The sequence below is a fragment of the Columba livia genome, chromosome 20 (assembly GCF_036013475.1).
Source record: "Columba livia isolate bColLiv1 breed racing homer chromosome 20, bColLiv1.pat.W.v2, whole genome shotgun sequence".
In the NCBI taxonomy this organism is placed as follows: Eukaryota; Metazoa; Chordata; class Aves; order Columbiformes; family Columbidae; genus Columba; species Columba livia.
This window is the reverse complement of record NC_088621.1, coordinates 7,829,815-7,852,834: the sequence shown is the minus strand read 5'-3', so window position 1 is coordinate 7,852,834 and position 23,020 is coordinate 7,829,815. Positions and strand designations below refer to the sequence as shown.

Sequence of the window (23,020 nt, the reverse complement as noted above, 5' to 3'; positions counted from 1 at the left end):
GGCAGTTACCTGAATTGCAAAGGTCACAGTATAACCCCCTTTAAAGTGAGGCAAGGTGTTCCATAGTGTTTGCTCTGCTCCTCCCACGGCCCCTGCCCTTCCTCCAGGAGAGGTTTGTCCTTGGGAAGTGCTTGCAAAGTAACCGCTGATGTGTCTGTTGGGTATTTACCAAGCTAATACCAGATCAACAGCTACATTGGATTAACAGTCTTTCTTAAACTACAGCAAGGCCATACCAACCAGGGTATTTCAGTGATCTCTTCTATACGACTATAGATTGTATAGGTGACAGAGGAGCTGCTGGCATCAGTTTCCTGAGCAGCCACGCTACCAAAACACATATTTTTGCTGTCACAAGTGCACACCCGATGGGGCTTTTCCCGTTGTAGAAATACTGTGAAACTGTGGCGCTTCCATAGACCTTTTCCTAGTGACAGGAGTTTCCACTATAGATCCACGCTACCTTTAAAAAGCTGGCAATGTTTTTAAAGCTTATAAGTGAACTTTGCAGGAGAAAAGCTCTGTTTGAGAGTTAAAATCAATCTGCTTCAGCGAACACAGCTAACAAGCTCTCACAGAGCTTGAGAACACTTCTCTTTTTTGGCATCTTCGATTTTACAGTCACTTCTGGTTTTGAGAGGCCCTTACTGTGGCACAGTGAGGTGGTACTTTTAGCTACACTTAGTGCTGGGTCTGGTTTAGTGTTAGAATGCACTTGGTCCCTGGAGAAAGCTCAGAGGGGAAAATGCAGCTGAAAAGAGAGGGATGGAAAGGAAACAGTGTCCGTGAAAGATATTTTGAAAGCTGGAGGAATTGTAACTGATACAAAGAGATCCTGGAGATAAAATGTTTATATTTCATTAATAATTCTGACCTTGAGGAAAGGTCACATTTAATTAACTTACCAGTTGTTATAAAACTCAAAGGAAAGCATTCCCTATTATTAGTTACAGCCAATAGAATATTAAGTATTACATCTCTTTCCACCGTTTGGAATGAGCCCATTACACACAGAATTAAATGCAGAAGACACTGGAGGATTTAAAGCACATTTTACTCATTAAAAGTTATTGTACATGAGGACATGTGTCTTTTAATGATTTCTCAAATGCCCGCAGTTCAGTATCAACTAATCTAAAAATGCTTTCTGCACCATTGAATGGAGCAGGTCCAAATTAAATAGAACTAAAACCAGCAATAGATACATGTTGTGAAAGGAGACTTGATACCATGTTTTTAAACCGAGAAAATCTTTTGATACCTCTAAAATACTGAAATATTTTCTCAGCTTTTAGCAGATATAATGTGAATATATGACCTTGCACAGTAAATTAGTGGAAGGAAAAATGATTAAGAAAAGCACATATATATGCCTGGCATAAGCAAATCCATCAAAACTCTGCGGTACTGATTTACTCTGGGATGTGATTTTCTCAGTGTTTGCCACACATCCAGTCTTTTACTTTGCCCGGTCCTGCTTCTGTTCAATTGGCCATTAACTCATTAATTTTGATCTTAAAAGTAGCCTACAGTAGATGGGGTTCTGTGCTGCGAGGTGAATTTGTATCCGCAGGTAACCCCGTTAGGTTTTGGGGTGACAATACCAGGGGAGTGAGCAGCCACCCCCTTAGATCCTGAGGTTTTGCAGTGAGAACATATTTGTAATGTGATGCTTTGAAGCCCTGACTCTTACCAGAAAGCGATTTTGTGTGTAATCTCATCATTTTCCTTGGAATTAACCCCCACGGCCAGGCCACAGAGACAAGATGAGAACTGGACGTTATGACTGACTTTACTTGCTCTTTTCCCATGTATTTGTTTGCATTAGTACAGAACAGCATTTTCTTTTTTTTTTCCCCTAAATTCTCTTAGAACAGAGACATTGGGACTAGTGAGGTCAGTGGAGATTGGCGAGTTTTATCTTTACTAGTCTGTCTTTATAAAAACAACACCCTAATTTTTGGGGGGTTCTGCTTCAACATTTTGTTTAAATAGTAATTTGGAATGAATTTGATAGTCTTTCTGCTAATATTAGATGTGGCAGGATATCCTCTCAGACAGGCTAATGAACTAAGAATTGTGCGTATTTTCCTCATTTCCTAGAGATACTATTAAAATCCTAACGTACTAATGGAGTTTTAATGATACAGTATCCTAGAACTCATAAGGGTTTTTTTCCACTTAAAGGTAGATTTCTGAGTCTTATTTGGCTCAGGATTCTGCGTTTTCTCTTGAAACAGTTTGCAAACTGCGACCATTTAAAACCTCTATTCAATTTAAAAAATAATAATTGAAAACAAAAAAAAATGTCTTACACTATGGCTTAATCCAGGGGACAGTTTGATGGCTTTATGATTTTGGAACTGCTTTTAAGCTCTAAACATCATGACATTTGAGAACATTTCATCGACTGCTTTAACTAACATTGTTGCAACGAGATCACTTCTTCAACGCTGCTCAGTTTTCTCCATGTCCCATTTCCCTGCTGTTGTGTAGGAATGCTCTCGCTGCCTTCTTCAACTTCCTACCTTCATTTGGAGTTTGAACTTGTATTTATGTCCTTCTGTCTGTCTGTTCCAGCTGTTTCACTCCTATCCTCCAGCTGTATCAGGTATTCCTCCCATGATCCCTCCAACCGGCCCCTTTGGCTCGCTACAAGGAGCGTTTCAACCCAAGGTAAGAAAGAAATTATTTGTATTTGTCACTATTCAAATATACTGGGCAACAAAGATGCTGAAGGGAGTGGAGCATCTCCCGTGTGAGGAAAGGCTGAGGGAGCTGGGGCTCTGGAGCTGGACAAGAGGAGACTGAGGGGTGACCTCATTAATGTTTACAGATATCTAAAGGGTGAGTGTCAGGAGGATGGAGCCAGGCTCTTCTCGGTGACAACCAATGATAGGACAAGGGGTAATGGGTTCAAACTGGAACACAAGAGGTTCCACTTAAATTTGAGAAGAAGCTTCTTCCCAGTGAGGGTGGCAGAGCCTGGCCCAGGCTGCCCAGGGGGGTTGTGGAGTCTCCTTCTGTGCAGACATTCCAACCCGCCTGGACACCTTCCTGTGTAACCTCATCTGGGTGTTCCTGCTCCATGGGGGGATTGCACTGGATGAGCTTTCCAGGGCCCTTCAACCCCTGACATTCTGGGATTCTGTGATACTGGTGGTGTGAGCCATGGTAAGTTTAGGTTTACAATGTAGCTCCAATTCTGAAGCAATTGAGATCTGAGTTACAGCCTAATTCCACAGAGGCATGTTCAGATATATCTGCGTACATTGAAAAAAAAAATATATAAAATGGCGTAGTTAACTTTAGAAGCAATATAATTAGTTCTCAGATAGTATGCATTAATGTAAGGTCATGTAATAATCAGGTTTTAAGAAATCATGATCGTTATTGTTTACTCATTTCCATAATTATCTCACAGCTCCACCACAATGAGCTACACTGATTTAGTTCTCCTCTCATTTGGGATGACTGGGATAGATAAATGTGATGAGTTTGGAGTTTTTTCTTTTGTTTTCATGAAGTCACTCTTGATTTTTAAGTGGGAGGAAATCATGTTCTCTAGTCTGTAGTCTTTGCAACTGAAGACTGAAATCAGGACTTGAAATTTCTGCAGAGAAGACACCTTCTTTCTTAGATTGGCCCATCCACTGTAATGACTGAATATGTAAATTGCAGTTCATTAGTGGAATTCTTCATATGTATGGTAATCAGACTGTTAACAACTCTGTTACTTAATTGTTAGTTATACTGTAGCTGATTTCTATTTTTCTTCATTTTAACATAGGAAGATGCTCTGTCTAAATGTCGGTTTGTTTGGGTTTTTTGTGGGGTTTTCTTTTTCCTCCTTCCCACAAAGATACATGTTGCTATATTAGCTGAATATTTACATTCAGATTATGAGAAAAGCTTTAATTTTTTCAGCTGGGTGTTGCCTTTTCCGCATATCCGTATGATAAAAGTTCATTGTGGATGGCATTCTGATCCCTGTACAGTGACTAAAGAGGTTCCTGATGCTTTCCGGTCTGTGCTTTGAGCCAGTTCCAGTGCATTATTAATGAGCAGCAGAGCACAAGCTCGGTCCTCCACATTCTGCTTTAGATGCTGTATCATAAATCTGTTGCTGATCAGGTTTTCAAAAGTGGGAAGATTTTCCAGTGTACACAGACACTGTTCCCTCACATCTTTTGTGTTACTCTAAGTAATGGGAAGTTGGTGGACAATGAAAGTTTGAAATCTGAGATGATAATACATGTATTGCTAAGTGGATAACGGTTAACTTTTTAAATGTCTATCTTCATTGCTTAGGTAATCTTAATGAAACAAAAAGTCTTATTTTTCACTTATGCATTGTGTTACTCATTAATTCTCTCTTTCCTTGTGCTATTTCTAGACTTCCAATCCTATTGATGTTGCAGCCAGACCTGGAACTGTCCCACACACCCTTCTACAGAAAGATCCACGGGTCTGTAGAAAATGTTATCTTTTCCTCCTACAAACCTTTAACGCTAGAGCTGCCATCTTTGGTGTGTCCAAATTAATATCCTGACATTGAAGCTTAGTCTGAACTAAACTACAGAAGGTGTATGAGAGCAAGTTAAGCCTGATCCTTCTGTTCATCATTAGCAAAAGCAAAGAGATGGTGTGCGATGGGTGAGCTCTTTCGTGCTGTCAGCAGGCAGCCCCGCGAGCCCAGGAGTAAAGGCATAAAAGTCCAATTCAACGCAGAAATGTACAAACCTCCTCGAGATTTATGTTTATACTCTGTAATTGTTTTTAATGTGGGTAATGACAGTAATTCCCTTGGTTACTGTATCATTGATTGCACCGGTGAAATACAGATGCACTTTATTGATCGCTTGGCGCCTCTGGATTTTTGAGTTCTAGCGTATGTGGATAGCATTTATTGTCTCAGCACTTTGTCTTTTAGCCTTTTTCTGTTCTTTCTGAATGCCCATGGGTTGTTTGCGTGTTTGAGTTAATAGAGGTTGTTTGCAGTGAGGAACATCATGCAGTCATATTTTTAGCAGAACTCTGACAAAAGCAATGGGGAGCTCCGCTTGCAAATCCGTGTTGTGCGATGGCTCAACTTGTCCATACAGCAGAGCTCTTTTCTTTGGGTTATGCCACGTTTCAATACTTTGGTTTGCTCTGAATTGGAGCTGTAGTTCAGCTTTATGCCGAAAGGATCCACGTTTTTTTGTTTCTGTTTATTCCATCTAATTGAAAAGGTAACTAGAGCCTCCCATCATTAAGTCATTTGGCTTTATGCTCCCTTTCAACTTCTAGTGTAGTTTCGATTATTTCAGGGTGATTTATTGTGCCATCACCGAGTCTGCAAAGTACCTCTTGCAACTATAAATCTCCTTTCAGAAGAGAAAATCCAGAACAAATGAGGAATACCCAATAAATTGAATTCATTTTCCAGCATTAATTGATGAAGTGTGAGCAGAAAAGGAGTATAAGAAAACAATCTACCTCAAAAAACAAGCCACACAAGAAAATAATACTGAGAAAATTGGGGGTTTTATACAACTGCCATTTAACAACATCGGTTGCAATGTGAAAAACATTTAAGGCAAAGCCATTTTGTGGCAGAGAACACACCAGGCAAGCAGGCAGTCTGAAATGGACCTTTCACCGTGACCATTGAATGGACACAGTCACTGGTTTGCAGGAGCCCGTCCGAAACACCATTCCAGCCCGTTCCATCCCGATTTGTGGGATGAAGCCTGTGAAACCATGGCCCTGTCCACTCCCGGCCTTCTTGAGAGCTGAGTGGCTTTGAAAGATGAGAACAGAAGTTTGCCCAAAGGACAGATGTGTGTTTTTCTTCAGAGTAGTCAACCAGCCATTTTTCTAGCATTAAATCAACAAATTAACGATGATGCCAGAGGACAGAGCGCTCTGTGTGAGGCTTGTTTAGTTGCTTGTCAACACTTAGGTACAACAGCCATGGGGGAGGGAGACTGGCTCGAATACGGAGGCTAAGGACTAATTATTATCCAAAAGGGCTTCATTTGAAAGTAAAATCACACATTTTAATTTCATCTCCTAATGAAGCAATACAAATTTGTTAATTAGAGCAATTGTTTGAGTGACAGGCATGTAACCAAGCTGTCATTTCTTCTTCACAGTTGACAGATCCGTTCAGGCCCATGTTGAGGGTAAGAAATCTTCTTGTGATCGTTTGTCAAGCTCGTCTCGGTCCCCACCGGGTTAAAGCCACAGACTAATTATAAAGCAATGCTGTGTTTTACCCTGGGTATTTTACACCATGTTTGCTGAGCAGCGCGGTCAGTCCTTCATTTTATACATCTGGTGGTCACTGGAGGAAAATACACAGTTTCAAAGTTGGAAGTTTCCTGCTCTTCTCGTGCAATCCTCTACTATGAATGCTGGAGCTTAAATATTGATAATCCTTCTCTCGCGCTGGCTTACCTGGTTTTCTGAGCCAAATCCTGCCCTGGCAGTGATCCCTTGTCATTTCACTGCAGACGGAACCATTTTGCTTTTTATTATTTACTATGTGTTCTCGGTGTTATTCAGTAGGTGCTTCCTACCCAAGTATCTTACTGTGAAGTATAGACAGACAATCCGCTTCAGACACAAAATACTTTAGAAAGAAGGATCTAGTCTTTCAATGTTCCAAACAGACCTTTTGGATAATTTTTCACTGTGTTCAGGAAGGCCTGTATTTTGATTGTACCAACCAAGTGAACTCATTAAATCATTAGTACAGCCAGTTTCTGTTAATAAGCAGAAGGCTTGAGTTTAGAAGAGAATGTGGCATGGGTTTTATTTTTGTGGTTTCACAGAATCACAGAATGTCAGGGATTGGAAGGAACCTCGAAAGCTCATCCAGTCCAATCCCCCCACCGGAGCAGGAACACCCAGATGATAGTACACTCTATTCCCACGTCGAAATCGTTGATGAATATATTGAATAATACAGGCCCCAGTACTGACCCCTGAGGCACTGCACTAGATCCAGGCCTCAACTGGACTCCACCCCATTGACCACGACTCTCTGGCTTCTTCCCTTCAGCCAGTTCACAGTCCACCTCACTACCCGCTCATCCAGACCGCACTCCCTCAGTTTAGCTGTGAGGATGCTGTGGGAGACTGTGTCAAATGCCTTACTCAAGTCAAGGTAGATCATGTCCACCGCTCTGCCGTCATCCATCCATCTTGTTATGTCCTCATAAAAGTCAATTAGGTTGGTCAAGCACGACTTCCCCTTGGTGAAGCCATGTTGACTGCTCCTAATGACCCTCTTATCCCTGATATGCCTTGAGGTGGCTGTTTGACATAACACCTAGAAATAGAAGGCAGACCCTATGCCATATTTTGTGAAACATCTAAGTTACCAGGAGCTTGAGGAGCTTCTTGAATTCCTGTGATTATTTTTAAATCTTCAGGAATCATTAGTTGTGTTGTTAACTATAGACCCCTAAGTAACAAAGCTAGAGAAAGTATATCCTGAGTGAGTATTTTTCAGACAAGATTTCCAGATGTCCTGGAAATGGAATACAAAATCAACAAAAAACCCCAAAGAGCACTCTCTGGTTCTTTCCTCCCTCTCTCTACCCCATAACTTAAAAGCACGGTGACAGGAAAGATGCAGAGAGCCTTCCCAAATGGAGTCAATTGGCTGACCTCCAATTTTTCGTTATATCTATGGGCTAAAGTTTTGGAGGTACAGACCAGCAATGATGTGAGGGAGTCAGATTCATTTTGAAAACCAGAGTGATCTTTGAAATTGTTTTCATTTTCATCTTGTGATGGAAAGGCTAGTCTCAGAATAGCTGTGCTTCTGGAAATGACCCCGATGTATGGTGGTGAAGCAATCTGGCTACGCAGAGCAGCTGCTGACTGGGAGACAGTTTCACTGATTTCAGGAACACAAACTGCATTCTCAGCCAGTGGCATCAGAAGATTGCAGGAGTGCCTAAAACCCAAGCATGGGTTTATTTGGAGAGGAGAGCAACAAGGAACATTCCTGGATATCCAGATAAACTTCTTAGCAAGAGACAAATTCTTACATTTCTGTTTTCCCAAGAGGATGTGGGGGGGAGGCACTGGAGACCCTTTAATTTCAGTTGTCCTGGTGTGGTGAGGAATCCCCTAGACCAAAGCAGAGCTGGCAAGAGTTGCTGTAACTAGAATAAAGCATGACAGGTGCTTGAAAGTTACTGATTCATGTTTCTCTGTTTTTTTTTTTCCAGAAACCTGGAAAGTGGTGCGCGATGCATGTTCACATTGCCTGGCAGATATACCATCACCAACAGAAAGTCAAGGTCAGTCAAGTCAAGGGCACACCTGCATTTCAGATGAACTGTGCAGCACAAAGCTGTGAGATTAAGAGTTTGACTCTTGCTGGTAGGGGTTTTATGCTGTGGCTAACACCTTGTTGATGTAACCATATGTAGCGTTATAGCATAAGCTTCCATTTCTTAGTGATGGCATATTGGAATTAAAAACCTAAAGGCAGAGTCTCAAAGGAATGTCTGGGATACCATGGAACAAGAACACCAGATCTTAGGTGATAACAACCAATTTGTAGCTAGAAGAGCTCAGTGTCTGCGAGCTACAGTATTGCTTATATTTATAGTTGAGGACACAAATGTATCGAGATTAATTCTTTTTAAGTCTGGAGAAGCTAGGCACGTGTAGCCCGTTCCTCTTACAAGTGTTCACAGACAGAAGAGAGCATAGCAAGGTTTCTCCTATCCTTGTGATGCTTTATCCAGTCTGTCTGCACAGGCTCCCATCAGTGTTTCTTCACAGCTGGCGGTTGGCACCTGTAGTGCCGGGGCTGCTCAGGCAGACACAGCCTCTCGCATGAAGTCATGTTGTCCTGACGCTGTCTCATTGCACCGAAGATAATTGTCTTTGTTACACATGCTTTGAGACTTCAAGGGTAAGGGCCATGGCAAGTTTAGGCTCTCCTGGAACCGATGTCAGAGAAGAAAAAGTAATTTCTTCACTTACTAGTTAGGGTATTTCTATTCTTAATTTAACTGTATTTTCATTGCATGTGGAGTCTGTGAAGAAGGTCCCTTTCCCTTTATAATATTTCCACTGAAAAATTTTGTGTTCCTCTTGAAGTTTTTCAGTAAGTCGGGAAAGGTTGGTGTTCTTTGCTCTTCATACTTGTACTTTGGGAGTCAATAGCTTGTGTTAGAAAGTAAAACTAACAAGGAGTCCATAGCACTTGGCAGTCTGTGTATGCAATGGAATTGCATAAGGTAGTGCTGTAAGAATATGAAGATGTTGAACAGATACTAAAACCTGCAGCTAATAGAGTTTAAAAATAACCCTTTTAAACAAGGTTGACAGGTTAATTTGCTGCAGCAGACATATCTCTCTTCTCTGCCTCCTTATGTTTCCCTTGCTAGTGATCTTCATTCATCTTCCCATTATCAAAAAAGACAAGATTATAGACCTAGAGAGTTATATGTCCTTTTTTTTATTTTATTGAAAAGGTATTTTCTTGAAATGAAATTATTATTCCCATGCTATCTATGTCCTTCGAATCTTCCTTGATTTGATATTCAGAGAGAGGTCATACTGGTGTATTTATAACTCATAGTAAATGCCATTTTCATGCAGCCATTTCTTTTACCTCATACTTTCCTATCTTGCATGTTAAAAGACAGAAATAAAGCCCGGGGTACAGGAAAGGATGTTACTTGACTTTTTGAGGCTGTGCATGATGATAATTTCAAGAATAATTTCACTGTATTTCACTGTCTCAGTTCAGTCAAAAAATGATGTGTGTTCTGCAGTCAGTAAGGCGAGTTGGTTTATGTCCTTGTCAGACTCCCACATGGGACCAGAGTCCTCCCTTCCACATGCGACCACAAAGTGTAAAATCTCAGGCTGAAAGCTCATACGGAACAATTTCTCCTTCTAACCCAAGGTTGGGAAGGTGCCTTTTTTCCTGCACAAGCTGAAGATGCTGCCTGACCGTAGAGCAGGGAATAAAATAGACTTACTGAGAAGATTTCGAGTTTGCATGCAGAGCCACCAGGCTGCTCGCAAAGTAGGGAAGAAGTTGATAACGACCTGGCCCGCCAGTAATTGCTAGCAGAGGGCAACAGCAGACTCTGAAGAAGCAGGCAAAGGAAACTTAAAAACACAACCTTCCTGACCTCGGGAGAAATTGCATGCAGCTGTGGATGCTGTTTGCCTGCCTGTAGCTCTGCACCGAGACACAGTTCAGACCCGTGTAACCTCCCTGCACACCCAGGAGTTCCTCAGGCACAGCCAGGGTTACGTCCCAGCTCTGGGCACAAAGCAAATTACACTCGTCCTTAGACTGACCAGTGCATTACTGGCCTGGATTCAAGAGAGAATTTATGCTCTGTAATTGGCCTCTTCTCTTATAGGAAAGGCCTTATGACCCAATCTAACATGCCATGAAATTAGTGTAGGCATTTACATTGATTTTAGTGGGCCCTGTGTGTGACGCATTTGCCGGACTTCAGATGCACTCGTAAGGATTATCAGCAAGAGGGGTGCTCTCCTGAGCAGCACCGGGGGATAAAATACATCTGATCAGTTTTCTTTGATACTATTTTAAGGTAAACCAGTACATAAAAGAAAACTTAACACATCCATGGTATTCCCATTGGTCTTCAGAAAGGGGATTTTTTCGTTATTTAGAACAGTGTTCCATTCACGTGGCTGCAATTAAAGTTTCAGCCAGTTTTTTGCTGCTCTGAGTAGTGCCTGTCAGAGGTTTAGAACTTGGTTGTTAAAAAGAAGAATAAAAAGAGTTCACAGCATAAAAATGCGGCATGCAGGCTTCGTCTGAGGCATTTGAGTTTTTCTGTTACTGAAGCACTAAAGTGTTACTTCCTTAAAAGACGTGACCTTAACTTGGCCATCTTTCCTATTTCAATATTCTTGCAGGCCCTTATCTCAAAACATAGATAAAGCCTTTTTTCCCCCATTTTTGTTCTCATAGCAACATTGACATGTTACTAGCACTTGAAAAACAGCTACTAGACATGCACATTAACTTGGTCATAACTTTTTAATATGCATATTTATATCACTGTAATAGTCTGTACTCTGAGCTGGCACAGTATTAACTACTGATTTATAAAGCGTAACGTGCTCTGGAATTACTGTTAAGATCTACCGGTTCAGTGTTACCCATTTGTAAATCCTTTCAGCTGACCTGCACAATTAATCAGCAATCTGTGTTTAGGGAGTTCTGGCAGCACAGGTAATTGGGAATTTGGTTTTCCTCTTCTTTCTATAAAACTGTTGAAGTAGAGACCACTGAAATGAGTACATGGCACAAAGAGCCCATCCTTCATCCCTTTACCATTCATAATACAGCCACCTCAGCAAATTTGCCTGAAAAAAGCTCATCTGCTGATTCTAATAGCATATAAATAAAGACAGCGACATACAGTGCTTTGAATTTGGAGTGCAAGCAGTCAAAATGGGACTTCAGTTCTTGAGCCTCAGATACACTTCATCTGTAATTTGGTTCATTTTAGTCCCCAGCTTGTTCAGCTGCAGTCTGAGAGGCACTGAAAGATCTACTGCACCAAGTGTTTTGAGAGTGCAGCTTCACATGTAAAATTGATGGTTCTGGTGTCTGTTGACTCGTCTGCCCTGTCTGGCAGGAGATTCCTGCAGTGGGAAGAGGGTCAGCTGGCAGCTCTGCTGGTACAGCTGATGCTTTCACCTGGCTTTTAACATGCCTGCTCACTTGGGCTCAGCTCCAAACTACCATTTCTCTTTGGCTTTGCTTGTATTATTTTAAGACAGACTGAATCGTATAGCTAAGCAAGTGTCCAAGGCCTCTTCAAAGATTTTCACGTTTGTTCTGTAAGTCAGGACTGTGCTGAAATGCTTTGCTCCAGAGGGATGGATGTGTGTGTATGTGAAAACACAGTTAAAATTTGTGGTAAATGCGTTGGGAGCCCAAGGTTTTCTCTCTCTGTTCCCTCCAGGAACACAGCTGTGCATCTATAGTCAGGGTCCCAAAACCTAATGTTCTTGTTAAAACTTCAGTTAGTATTAATACACTTGTATGCCCACCTCATTCTGAAAGTGTCTTTCACTGCTGTCTTTTGGAACAGTCTCTTTCAAATCCTGTTTTTACGTTTCAGAAACAGATGCAGTCTGATCCGCACAAGCTGGACTTTGGCCTGAAACCTGAATTTCTGAGCAGGCCACCAGGCCCCAGCCTTTTCGGAGCCATCCACCACCCCCATGACCTGGCCCGGCCCTCGACTCTCTTCTCCACAGCCAGTGAGTACTGAGAAGTGAAATCTCCTACATGTGGCATGCTTATTATTCTAAAATGCTAATCCTTGCCCTGTTAAAAGGAAATTTCTTATATGCTTTGGCTTATGAACTCTCTGCAAGACATGCCAGGGGCTATTAGTCTACGTGCTAAATATTTTTAAATTATTCTCTATGCTTTTACAAAAGCCCAAACTGCTGAAGTGCCATACAGGTAGTAAACAGAGGAACATTTCTTCACAAAACAGAGACAACAGGTTGGAAATATGCTGTATTTTACATGATTTTTCCTTTTCCGTACTGAAACATTCTGCCCCCACCCCCCGGCTACTTATACTCTAAGTGGGAACCTCTGTTCACACGAGCAGCTGCTGTTTGTGCAGGATCCTGACCCGAGAGCCCCTGCCCAGTGTACAGCAATCTCTGCTCACGTGAGCTGCCATTTAAGTAATGATAGTCAAGCCCAGAGCCCAGCGAGTCCCATTCGGAGCTTTTGATGGGAATTCAGCCCTTTTGCTTTGTTTTGGCAGGTGGGGGTCATCCAGCCGGCACCCCTTTCGGCCCACCACCTCACCACAGCAACTTCCTCAACCCCGCTGCTCACTTAGGTACGTGCTTTCTGCAACCACTCGCGGTGAATACAACTCAGAAGTGTAACACATGGTGACCATTCAGACTACTAAAGGTTGCCCACATGGAGAGTATTTGAGCATCCTACTTACTTACCTTTACAAATTGCACATTTTAGCCATTACCCAAGTAGAAGTTCTAAATACACATAAAACGAGAACCATTCAAGTTACCAAATGTTATATCCCTTCTAACTCACTGACGTTGCACTAAGGCAGTGTGCTGCCTATGGGAGCAGCAGAGATCAAGACTCTGAATTGGCATTTTATTTTGCATAGGGAAAGATTTGGGAGGGTGACCAAATGGATACAGCAGATTCACAATGCCCATTTATCATTGTGCACTCAACTGTCTACAGAAAACGCTGGGTTTGGTCTTCCTTTTCTCTGTGCTTGTGTTTATCAAGTGTTTTGTCAAAACATCATTAGGCTCTTCCAGAGTAAACTTGAGAGGAAAATTTGCCTCATACAAGTTACTTATACTCTGTATGCATTAGCTACTGGAAGAAATTATTCCAGTATTTTTTACTCCATGCTATTTTTTCGTATCATATCAACCATAACTATCAAGAGCATTACACAATGTTGAGGTCAGCATGATGTATAATAGGACATTTTATTTATATCCTGGCTGTGGCCTAGGAGACATAGCCTGAAGGTGTTTGGAGCACATTTGCCAGAGTTAATAATAGTCTTGCTAGCCTGGGACATTTCCTGAGAAAGACCATGGAATTGAATTGGAAGGGAATAAAAGGAAATAAAAATGGAGATGTTTGCAGGTTTTAAATAAAGTAGTACAGGCCCCAGTACCATGTGTATTTTAACATCTTGTTTTATTTTCAAAAGGAAGTTTTTCTAGTAAGATGATCCCGTGCATTCTGTCATTGGAAAATAAAAAAAGATGTGTTTTTTTTTCTGTCCCACCTCCTTGCAATCACTGCTGTGTCGTGGGAGGATGATGACTGAGCACTGCTGGGCACAGACTGAGCTTTTGTGCAGATGTAATGCAGTTGGATAACGCGCTGATGTTTTATCATCATGACCGACAAGCCAGGGAGCTTCAGCTGTTTGTGTTGGTTTTGCAGAGCCTTTCAATCGACCGGCTTCCTTCAGCGGTCTCACCGCGGTGGGTAGCAATGCCTTCGGGGGACTCGGGAACCCGACAGTCAGTGAGTAACCTCTTTGTTTATGAATTCTTGTTTGCTGTGTAATTCAGGATATTAAGTGCTGGTGACTGTTTGCTGTCTTTTTTACCAGTTGCATAGGCCACATACCACTAAGAAATGGGAATTTGAAAAGTGCAGTTTTTCACCTAAATAAAATTGAGTTTTAGTCATCAGTAAATTATTTTCTATTCGTTAATAGCTTGGGTTCAACATAGTGCTAAATGTCACCATTACATTGTTCAGTTAAAAAAAGAAAACCCCAAGAATATAGGACCTGTGAGTCTAAGGAGTTTGTGAAATTTCTCATGGTTTTGTTGCATGTTCAAAACCAGTAATGTGTGCAGCATCCCTAGCTGTGGATGGGAACATTTTTTTCTTTTCCCACCAGAGATCCAGGACATGTGCCTGGAAGAGATCACTAACCTGCATTTATTTGTCCAGGATCATCAACATTTCTCTAGATTTGGCCAGTCACAAAAGATCATCCTTTAGAAAACCAACCTCTTTTGCCATACTTCAAATCTGCCATGATTTCAGTCACGTATTATTTTACTTTGGTTCAGGACCAAATGCAAGAAGTTGAATTATTTATAGTCCATATAATGGTCATTTCCTGATGTCTCCAAAATATTTGGAATAAGGATCATTGTCAATTTTATCTTACTACTTCATCCCGTGTCAATTTTATCCACAGCATTTCCCTTTCCAATTAAAACAGCTGTCAGATGCCTGCCCGTTTTTAGGAATGAGACCCTCTAATGAATCTCTGTTAATTTCCTTTCCTTTTCCAGCTCCCAATAATATGTATTCATTTTAACTCTGAGTGCTGTAAAAGTTTTTTTGGTAAGTACCTTCACTAGAGCATACCTTTTTCTTAAACCTTTTTGTTTTCCACTTCACCATTTCAGCACCCAACTCAGTGTTCGGCCACAAGGATGGCCCCAGTATGCAGAGCTTTAGCAACCCTCACGAGCCCTGGAACCGACTGCACCGAACTCCTCCTTCGTTCCCGACCCCTCCGCCCTGGCTGAAGCCAGGAGAGCTGGAGCGCAGTTCATCTGCTGCAGCTCATGACAGAGATAGAGATGTAGATAAACGAGACTCATCTGTTAGTAAAGATGACAAAGAAAGGTACGAAAGAACACTTCCAAGAATTGTCTAGTTCAAAGCTTGGGGCTCTGTTCCGCTTTTAACCCTTCCCAGCCTGGCACATTGTTAAACCAGAGCTGCAGCAGAGGGACACCTGGAGAGCTGACGCCATTGCTGCCCGCGACGCGAGGCTGTTTCTATCTCGGGTGTTTCCTACTGCACCTGTTTCTCTTCTCACTTGCACCACGCTTCATCAGAAGGAGCTTTGCTGGAGCAGAGTTCAGGCAGTGTCAAGTGAGAAGAGAATCAGACCCACACACTCTGTTACCTCGTGGTTCTCATAGGTCTTCTGAAGACTTTATATGTAGATAGGTGCCTGACGGGATGAAAAAGAGGATTGTAAAGTCCATCAGACACATATCTGCACCTTTGAATACTTAAATAACTTCATAAACCAGACCATGTCTGCAAAACAAATAACCCTACCCTCCCTCCTCAGAAATGGACTGACTAGAGGGACCACTGATAAAGCTGTAAAATTATGAACGCACCAGATGTGTCATGTTCCAATACCACAGTAATTTTCAGTGCATGCAGCTCATTGAATCAACCTTAATTCCTTTCAAAAAAAACCACACACACATGCACTGCTGTTACACACCTTCAAGCACAGTTGTTATTCAGTGTTTTACATGGACTTGCACGCTGACATGTCCAGGCTGGGAAGGGTTAAGGAAAAGTAAAACCTGGTCATATATATATATATATTTTTTTTTTGTCAGGACTGTTCCCATTATACAGTTAACTCAGTAACAATTCCTCTTAGCATTTAAGTACCAAATTATAAGAATTTGCCATTCAGCAAGTGTCATGCCTTCCTTGAAAAATGTAGAGAGGCTGATTTGAGCTTTTTCAGTTGTGGCTTAATGGCTTTCCTGTTAAGTTTGCACATTACTACATAATGGCTATTTGTTTCTAATTTTTTAACATAAAAGAATATTTAGGAGATGTGCTTTTCTGACTTCTCTGTCACTAACCCAAATATATGCATTAGTAGCCTTTTCTAAAAGAAGTTATGCTAATGCATTAGATATTCTAAAAATACATTGAAGAGCTTTTCTATGTTATTGTGAAATGTGAAGAGCAAGACAAACTACAGATCTTTTCACCTACATTTTCCATTTGGAATATTTTCTGTTTGGTAGCATAGCTTCATTATTTTCATGTCTGGTGTTAATGCTTCAAAATAAATTGCCGTTACAAATTGGGGATTATGTCCTGCAAAATGCTTAAGCATGTGAGTAACTTTACTGGCTTGAATGGCAAAGCATTTTAGTTACTAATGATATGAGTAGTCTTTAGAATTATGCGATTATTTCAGTTGCTGTTTTGTTGTTTTCTTATGAAGTGTTTCTGCTGAAGAAAATCCCTTTCAGATACACATTCCTTGCAAGCTGCTTTGGCATTGCCTGAACTCCATATCATAGCTCAGAATGTATTTATTTGCAATAATTTGAGAGCTTAAACGTAAGCCTCATTCATACTTCATACTTCTGCTCAATTATGGCTACCGGTTTAGTCCAAAAACGTTTTCGCTGATCTGGTGTCGCTGTGCATCCATCTGTGTGGTGTTGAAGAGCTCTACTTTGCAGCATGTTCACACTGTTGCCTATATGAGAAGATGCTGAGAATCCCATCCTGGAGACGTGCTCCCTATGTAGATAACGTCCGGAGTAGTTTGGGAGCCTCTCATACCTATTCTTCTATCTGCAGTGGCACCCAGGGGCTGAGGATGTAGCTCTGCTTTCTAGTTGAGCTCCCGATGTCTCTTACCCATTTTAAGCTGATTTGTCCAAACAGGAAGAACTGGGAATCACACCCAGAGGTACAGTTTCATCTGAAAATCATCCCGTCATCGAGGTTCTAATTTTATCAGCCCTCAAATGGGCCATGTAGCCAAAAGCATTCATCCAAATTTCTTCTGTTATCAGGGGAAGGGCACCTCAGAGGTACCTCTTAGTTGGGCTCTTCCCCATCAAAGATCAGCATTCGAGTGGAGTGCAGTGTATCACTGGTCGCTGCTCCTGGATCAGCTGTCCAGCCAGTGAACCGCAGCACCCGCCCAGCTAGACTGAGATTAGCTGAATCCCCTCCACATGGCTTAGATAACACAAATCTGCAACCTGTGCCCCTTTCCTAGGTGCAAAGCTGGCTGGGGAGCTACACCGCAATGTCCTAGTATGATTTTTGTCCACTGCCAGACAATAATTCTCTAATCTTTTGTGCAACTTAAATAGGTTCGAAAAATGGAATAAATGCATTTTGAGAATTCCTGGCATTGCTCTACTGTAGACATGGGGAAGGGCTGGTAATCTGAAGAGCAACTTACTCCAAAGAGATAATGTTTTCAGAGCTGGCCTGAATGATCACGTAGGGCAGACTGAAGAAGTCAACACGTAATCTGTGGCCACCGCTATTAAATCACTTACTAAAGAGTGCCTGCCTGTTCACAGAGGTGGATTCTCTCCATCAGTACTGGTGTCTTGAGAGTATTTTGTTTTCAGTTTTAGGAAGTAAATTGAATTGTGCGAAATAAATTGAAAATCAAGAAGATTGAAGAAAATAGAGATAAGAAATTAGTAACATACATAGGTCTAGAAATTTTTTTTAAAGTCAGTTGGACAAAATTTCATCCATTTTCCCAAATGTATTCTTAATAGAAATAGCAGGTAAAATACTATTAGCCATGTAATTTGGATTTAACTGACTCACTTCTTTTCATGAAATTAGTTTTGTTTGGTTTTTTCAAACAATTAGGCCATTGTCTTAGAAATATGTGTACTAGAGCAAGATTCCCTCGGGAGCCTTCTGTGGACTAGAGTGTTTGAAATCTCAGTCAGATCATTCACAAAGCAGCTTCGGGGATCTTCTTCTCCTGCGTCAAGATAATAGAACAGGCCTAGTTTACAGACAGGATGTTCTTTGGGTGTGCAAAAGGAACAGTGAGTGCATTTAACAGTGCATGTTACTAGCTTTCTGCAAAGCAGACGAGTATAATGCCAGACACCCTAGATGCTTTATTTTATTTTGCAGACTTTCTCATGTCTTCATTTTTACACTTCTCTTTTTTCTAGGGAGAGCATTGAGAAAAGACACTCCAGCCATCCTTCACCAGCACCTATCCATGCAGTAAACTCCCTCGGACATAATCGCAGCTCAAACGAGCAGATCAGGAGCCATCTGAATCCCGAGGTTCGAGAAAAAGAGAAACCCAAAGAACGAGAGAGGGATCACTCCGAATCCCGGAAGGAAATAAATGTTGAAGAGCACAAGGTGAAGGACAACTATATTTCGGAGAAAGAAGGGCTGAGCCATGAAAGCCGAGTGGTGGAAGAGTCTAAGCAAATGTCCAGGGTTCCTTCACCCTATGCTAGGCCTCCCGTTGTGGAGAGCACCAGGCCTAACAGTACTTCAAATCGGGAAGCGGAGAGGAAGAATGAGCCGGCGTACGATAATCCGAAGAAAAGCAATGAAGTCAAAGTGAAGGAGGAGCGAAAGGAAGACCATGACGTTCAACCTGAGGGACCTCAGACTCATAGGTCATCTGATCAGCCACCACCGATATCTACATCTAACGTCCATCCAAGTCCTTTAGTGTCTATGCCCATGACTGTAGGTGTAACTGGTATACATCACATGAACAGCATCAGCGGCCTGGATAGGACTCGCATGATGACCCCTTTCATGGGAATTAGCCCAATTCCTGGTGGAGAACGTTTCCCTTATCCTTCTTTCCACTGGGATCCAATGAGAGATCCCTTAAGAGATCCTTACAGAGAGCTAGATATTCATCGGAGAGACCCCCTGGGCAGAGACTTTTTGCTAAGAAATGACCCACTTCATCGTCTTTCTACGCCAAGATTATACGAAGCAGACAGGTCATTCAGGGATCGGGAACCTCACGACTACAATCACCACCACCACCACCACCACCCGCTCTCTGTTGACCCTCGACGTGAGCATGAGAGGGGCAACCACTTGGATGACAGGGAGCGGTTGCACATGCTCCGAGAGGACTATGAACATGCACGCCTGCACTCGGTTCACCCGGCCGCCTTGGATGGGCACCTCCCTCACCCAAGCCTCATCACGCCGGGACTCCCTAGCATGCACTACCCCCGAGTCAGCCCCCCAACGGGGCACCAAAATGGCATCCTCAATAAAACTCCCCCCACAGCAGCTCTCAGTGCCCCTCCACCTCTTATTTCAACTCTGGGACCTCGGCCCGGGTCCCCCAGAAGGACTACTCCTCTGTCGACAGAGATGAGAGAGAGGCCTCCTTCTCACACCCTCAAGGACATTGAAGCTCGATAAGCAGAGTGAGAACAAATAAAAACCAGAGAAAGAGGGACAGAACGTTGTAAATGAACATAATATAAAGATCTTCTTACTAGTCATTGATACAGACTGGGGATGAGACCCACTGTACAATATGTATAGACCTGAGTGCAAAGATTTTGAAATGGTTTTTTTGTATATTATATGTTGAAATTTTCCAGATCTTTTAGCCAAGTCCATATGTTCCTCGTGTCTCCTATTTTATTTCTAGGTTAAAAATTGCAAAATTTGAACTGAAGAACAAGACACTAATCTGAATGATTTGACTAGAAACAAACCACCGCCGATGTCAACCATACAAAGCTCTTTCAGACCAGGAGTAAAGACAATTGTAGATATTTATGTAAAAAGATTGCTTCATGGGTTAATGGTTCATATATGCAAAAAGGGTAAGATGAAAGCTTTACTTTGTACAAATGTAAATAGATAAAATTAAGTAACATAATACATTAATACTTCTTAAACTGTGCTATTTGCAAACTTAATATTGATCAACACAGTCTGCTTATGCTGTGTTACATATATTGTTATAGACAGCTAAACCCCTTCAACTATGCAATGAATTTTAAGGCTTTTCACAAAAGCCTTTATAACTCAAAGGAGCCTTTTCAACACACAACATAATTAAAGTCATATTTTCCCTGAACAAGCTCATCTATAATAGAAGCCTATTTCTCTTGCTTGTTTTGATGAAGAAACAGCCCGTTAGAAGTGCAGTTTTCTGTCTGAACCCCTGCATCAAGATGCTGATTTTACTGTAGCTCGTGTACTAGGACGCGCCAGGGTTAGCGATCTGTAATCACTGATAATGTAGTCATAACAGGTTGGTTTTAGTCACATTAATCTGGGTTAAACAGTCATAATCAAATGCTGGATATTTTCCAGAACTTTCGTCACGTAAACATGTCAAATTTATTTTTGGAAGAACATCTGCTTATAGCCGTTCATGTCTGGTTTGGTTTTTATTGCCAGTGTGTCATTTTTCTCTGTACACACAGGGGGTTTTTTTGTTAACTGATTTTTAGCTACATTGAAACAAATCCTCCAAGAAAGCTAAATGATGGACATGGCTGCATTGTGGATCAGTAGTTGAATTAATGAACTTGGATGCAGATTTCATAATGCCATTTCTTGTATTTCAGTTGGTAATAAAGTCTGTGAATAGTTAACAGGTCAGCCTTGTTGTTCCCTCATCACGGAAGACATGAAATAACATGAAGAACATGGTCCTTTTTAAAAATATGCATCAATCTTCTGAAATCTGTCTTTTCATAACACACTTTTTTATAACGTGTTAAGTTTCTTGTCTAAATATTTGGAGAGAATATGACTTTATCAGAGAGAATTCACTATCTTGTCTACTGGACTGTAAAATATATGTATGAAATAAAATTAGTTCCATTGGTCTTCTAGTGTATTAAAGTGCTATCGGAAGTTGTTATCCTGTTTTGGCAAAAAAAAAAAAAAAAAAAAAAAAAAGAAGAAAAAGAAGAAAAAAATGAACTCCAGACAGTTGTTTCTAATGCTCAGAGATCTATTTTAGTAGTCAACTGAAGGTTTAGTTGTGAGCTTCAGATTTTGTGAACTCCAGATGTTGTGCAGTGGTTTTTTTTTTAAGAACAAAAGGAAAAATACAACCCCCCCCAACCCTGAAGAATATGTACACTGGAACCGTAGTGGTAGCTTTCAGTATTGTAAAGAGATTGTTATATACGAACCTTTTTGCTGTTTATCCTGTATGTAATAAAGTCCTTTCTAGATCCTATGTGAAAAGAAAAGTGAAGCGGCTCTCAATCTTCAGCATGTTTCCTCATCAGCGAAGACTTGTGTAATGTAAATTGTGCCATGTTATTAAAAAATGTGAACTAAACTGCTAGGTGCTTCTTTGTGTGGAGTACCCCATCATTGCTATGGGGAAGAAATACTTTTTCCCAAGAGTGGTTTTTTGCTCAGAAGAAACAGCTGTTAAAAATTGTAAAGGAAATGGCAAGCTTTTACAAGCCATCTTACTGAAGTTATCACAGCGATCAGGAGAAAAGAAACAAAAAGGAGACCAGATCCTTGGCTTGTCCAGATTCTTTTAAATGTAGTAACACCCTACTTATGTTAGCTTTTAGTTAACTGACCACTAGTCCCCTGCTTACATACATGGCTGCATGCAAGCCCTTTTGTACAGTTCCACACAATCTGATGGTATATTACAAGTTTTCATCAGCTTTTTTAGGTTGGTTTTGTTCTTTACAAGCTTGCTGCAAAGACTCCAAAACCTTAATCCAAGTGACTTTGGCAGAAGTAACTTGCTTAAAAAAGCTAACTTCAGTGTCACAAGGCTTAGGAAATCTTCTCCTTCAGTAATTGCCAATTGTTTTGGTAAGCAATTATTAATAAATGTATGCAGCCATAGATTCAAGTTTGCTTTTGTTTCTCTCTTCAGCCCTGTAGCACTTCTCTCTGTATTCTGCTCTTACTCCCATGTAACTCTGATTGAAGTGAAACTTCCCTGAATTTCAACCATGTAACTAAGAGAAAAGTATAGGTCAGTGTCCTTTTTAAACTCCAGTTCTGTGTAAACTGTGCAGAATGTCCAATAGTAGAATAATGTTCAAAAAGAGCTTTTTTCTCTTTTTTTTTTTTTTTTTCTGCAAAGAACTCGGTCTTTTGGATACACATCATTAAAAAACCTTCCAAGTTTCTGAAGGAAACCAGTTATAGATGCTGTAGAAGGATGAAAAGTATTGGAGCGAGCCAGACAGAGCGTGAAGGGGCCCTGTGAGAGAGGGTCTAATGAGAGCATCATCATCCAGGCTCATCTCCAAGCACTGTCACAGGAGTCCTCACAGCCTTGTCAGTGTTTTCGGGGGGAAGAAACGTGGTATCATTGCACAGACTCTGATCCTCATCCTCCCCGGTGCTGAGCATCCTCCTGCTGATGGTCCTTAATTCCCAATTAAGCCAATGAACCCTCACTCCCAAAATCCCAGGGAGCTTTGAGGCATTTCACTCATGTGAAGTCAATATAATTGAAGTGGCTATACACCTTTGTAGAACTGGGTGTCAGGTCTCCTGAGAGTGGGGATGTTCAGAGGAATATGCCTGAAAGGTACAGTAAGAGATGAAACAAGATTTTTAATGCTTCTAAACTGTTTCAGATGCATTCATGGCTTTTCAGAGATTTGATATAGGGACATTAGATTGCAGGTATAGACAATCTTTTTAGTGGGTTTTCCATTCAAGACATTGGTCTTAAATCTTCTGGTTTTGAATCACTAGTATTTCAGAAATGAAGTTTGTTTAAAGACCATGCCAAATGCCAGCTGTAGGAATGAAGTGAATCAGAAGGGTAGTATTCCATAGGGTGTGAGGGATTTGGATCCTAGAAAACCTGTTTAAAACACACAGGACCTTTGCTTTATGCTCTGAAGATCCCACCTTCCCACGCTAATTAGTTTGCTACTTAGCAGC

The 23,020-nt window shown here is 41.3% G+C and overlaps 1 protein-coding gene across 7 annotated transcripts in view; it reads left to right on the top strand.

The window, feature by feature from the left end:
* Positions 1–21,428, top strand: part of AUTS2 (activator of transcription and developmental regulator AUTS2) — a 716,369-nt gene extending 694,941 nt beyond the window's left edge. For all 7 annotated transcript variants that reach the window (XM_065036489.1, XM_065036491.1, XM_065036490.1 and 4 more), the window contains 9 exons: positions 2,581–2,676; positions 4,397–4,468; positions 6,141–6,170; positions 8,232–8,303; positions 12,141–12,282; positions 12,807–12,884; positions 13,991–14,074; positions 14,980–15,202; positions 18,295–21,428. In XM_065036489.1, the coding sequence (XP_064892561.1) occupies positions 2,581–2,676; positions 4,397–4,468; positions 6,141–6,170; positions 8,232–8,303; positions 12,141–12,282; positions 12,807–12,884; positions 13,991–14,074; positions 14,980–15,202; positions 18,295–19,534 (2,037 nt within the window). In that variant the 3' untranslated portion in view covers positions 19,535–21,428. The remainder of the gene's footprint in view (positions 1–2,580; positions 2,677–4,396; positions 4,469–6,140; positions 6,171–8,231; positions 8,304–12,140; positions 12,283–12,806; positions 12,885–13,990; positions 14,075–14,979; positions 15,203–18,294) is intronic.
* The last annotated feature ends 1,592 nt before the right edge of the window (positions 21,429–23,020 follow it).